General features: G+C 56.9%; 1 protein-coding gene across 1 annotated transcript; it reads right to left on the bottom strand.

The window, feature by feature from the left end:
* Positions 1 to 366: 366 nt before the first annotated feature.
* LOC119417987 (insulinoma-associated protein 1a-like) lies at positions 367 to 1,323 on the bottom strand. Its single transcript, XM_037685233.1, has one exon. The coding sequence runs from the start codon at positions 1,321 to 1,323 to the stop codon at positions 367 to 369; it is 957 nt and encodes a 318-aa protein (XP_037541161.1).
* Positions 1,324 to 1,667: the final 344 nt, after the last annotated feature.

Below are 1,667 nucleotides of genomic sequence, written 5' to 3'. Positions count from 1 at the left end.
TATTGATCAATAATCACAAATAAGTGGTTTGATATTGATCAATAATCCTGAGTGGGAGCTCGTGGACCAGTTGTTGAACATGAAATAATTATTGGTTTTAATTAATAATCGAAGTGAAGGTTCACCTTTGAACTTGAAAGCTTTTGTTTGAGCAGAACTTGAACTGGACCGAGTTCTGAAGGTTCTGTTGGAACGGACCTTTCAAACACCTGGAACACCTGGATCTGTTTTACTCCAGCCTGAACTAAACAAGTAAATCAATCACCAATGTTCGTTTATTCTGATAAAACTTTGATTACAGCAAACGAACAAACAAACAAACAAACAAACAAACAAACAAACAAACTGGTTCTGATCAGACCCGGGTCAGAAGTTGTACAAGTGGGCGGGGCTCTCTCTACACGTGAACACAGGTGAGGCGTGTTGGAGCCGGAAGTGACGTTCCTGACTTCTTGTGCACGCGAAGCTTTCTCCACACGTGGACGCGCCCAGGTTGACAGGCGCGTGCCTCTGCTGGCGGTGCTGTGACGTCACGCGCCTCGTCCGGCGCTTGAAGGTTTTCCCGCGCTGACGGGAGTCCGGTCCTTCCTCTGACCCGGATTCGGACGGACCGGGACTACACGAGTCCCGGACCGTCCAGTCCTTCGGCCTCTCCGGACCGGACTGGGCGCACTCGGAGCCCTTGTCCCGGGCCCGGTTCGGAGGTCCGGGTCGGTGCCAGCGCCGGTGGGAGGCCAGGTTCGCGGGGCAGCTGAAGACCTTGTCACAGTCCGGACACCGGTACTGGACCCGGACTATCCTGGAGCACCTGTGCTGGGCCAGAGAGAACGGGTCCCGGTAGGACTCTCTGCACAGCTGGCACACGAACCCGCCCCGGTTCCGGTCCGGTTCCGCTCCTCCGTCAGCTGGAGCCGCTTTGATCTTCAGCCCCAGAACCGGAGACGTGGTGACGTCATCCTCTAAGTGCAGCTTCCTGCAGGTTCTGGTCCTCTTGCAGGTGGATCCGCGCTCCGGGTCTTCAGAAGGTCGTTTGGACCGGCTGGTTCCGACTCTCAGGGTCAACGGGACCGCTGACACCGGAGACACAAGGTCCCGGTTCTGGTTCCGGCTCACTGGCCGGGTCGGGCTGCAGAGCGCCTGGTGCACACATTCTGGGTTCCCGAACCGGACCGGCTTCTCGTCCGGTTCCGGAACTGCGGCTCCGCAGGGCGGAACCGGAGCGCAGACTGGACTCTGGTCCGGTTCGTGATCATCATCAGAACGGACCCGGTACCACCCCGGACTGGTCCTCTTGGTCCGTTTCACAAGGAAGCCTCTGGGCATGGTCCGGTCCGGTTCGGACTGAACACTCAAACATCTGGTCACAGACCTGGTCCCGGTCCGGTTCTTGGCTTAAATACAGGAGACACCCCCCCCCCCCCCCCCAACAGAACCGACCAATCAGAACCGGGTGGTGGTGGGGGGTGTTTGGACACACATCATCTGTCTGTCAGTAAAATATCCAGCAGGAAAATCTTACAGGAGGAAGAAGCTGCTCCTCTCCTCCTCCTCCTCTCTCCTCCTCCTCCTCCTCCTCCTGCTATTCCTCTCTTCCTCTCTCCTCTCTCCTCCTCCTCTCCTCCTCCTGCTATTCCTCTCTTCCTCTCTCCTCCTCCTCCTCTCTCCTC

This window comes from Nematolebias whitei, chromosome 12 (assembly GCF_014905685.2).
Source record: "Nematolebias whitei isolate Nwh7 chromosome 12, NemWhi1, whole genome shotgun sequence".
Lineage (NCBI taxonomy): Eukaryota > Metazoa > Chordata > Actinopteri > Cyprinodontiformes > Rivulidae > Nematolebias > Nematolebias whitei.
Note: the sequence above shows the minus strand (reverse complement) of the source record. Positions and strands in the feature narration are given on the sequence as shown.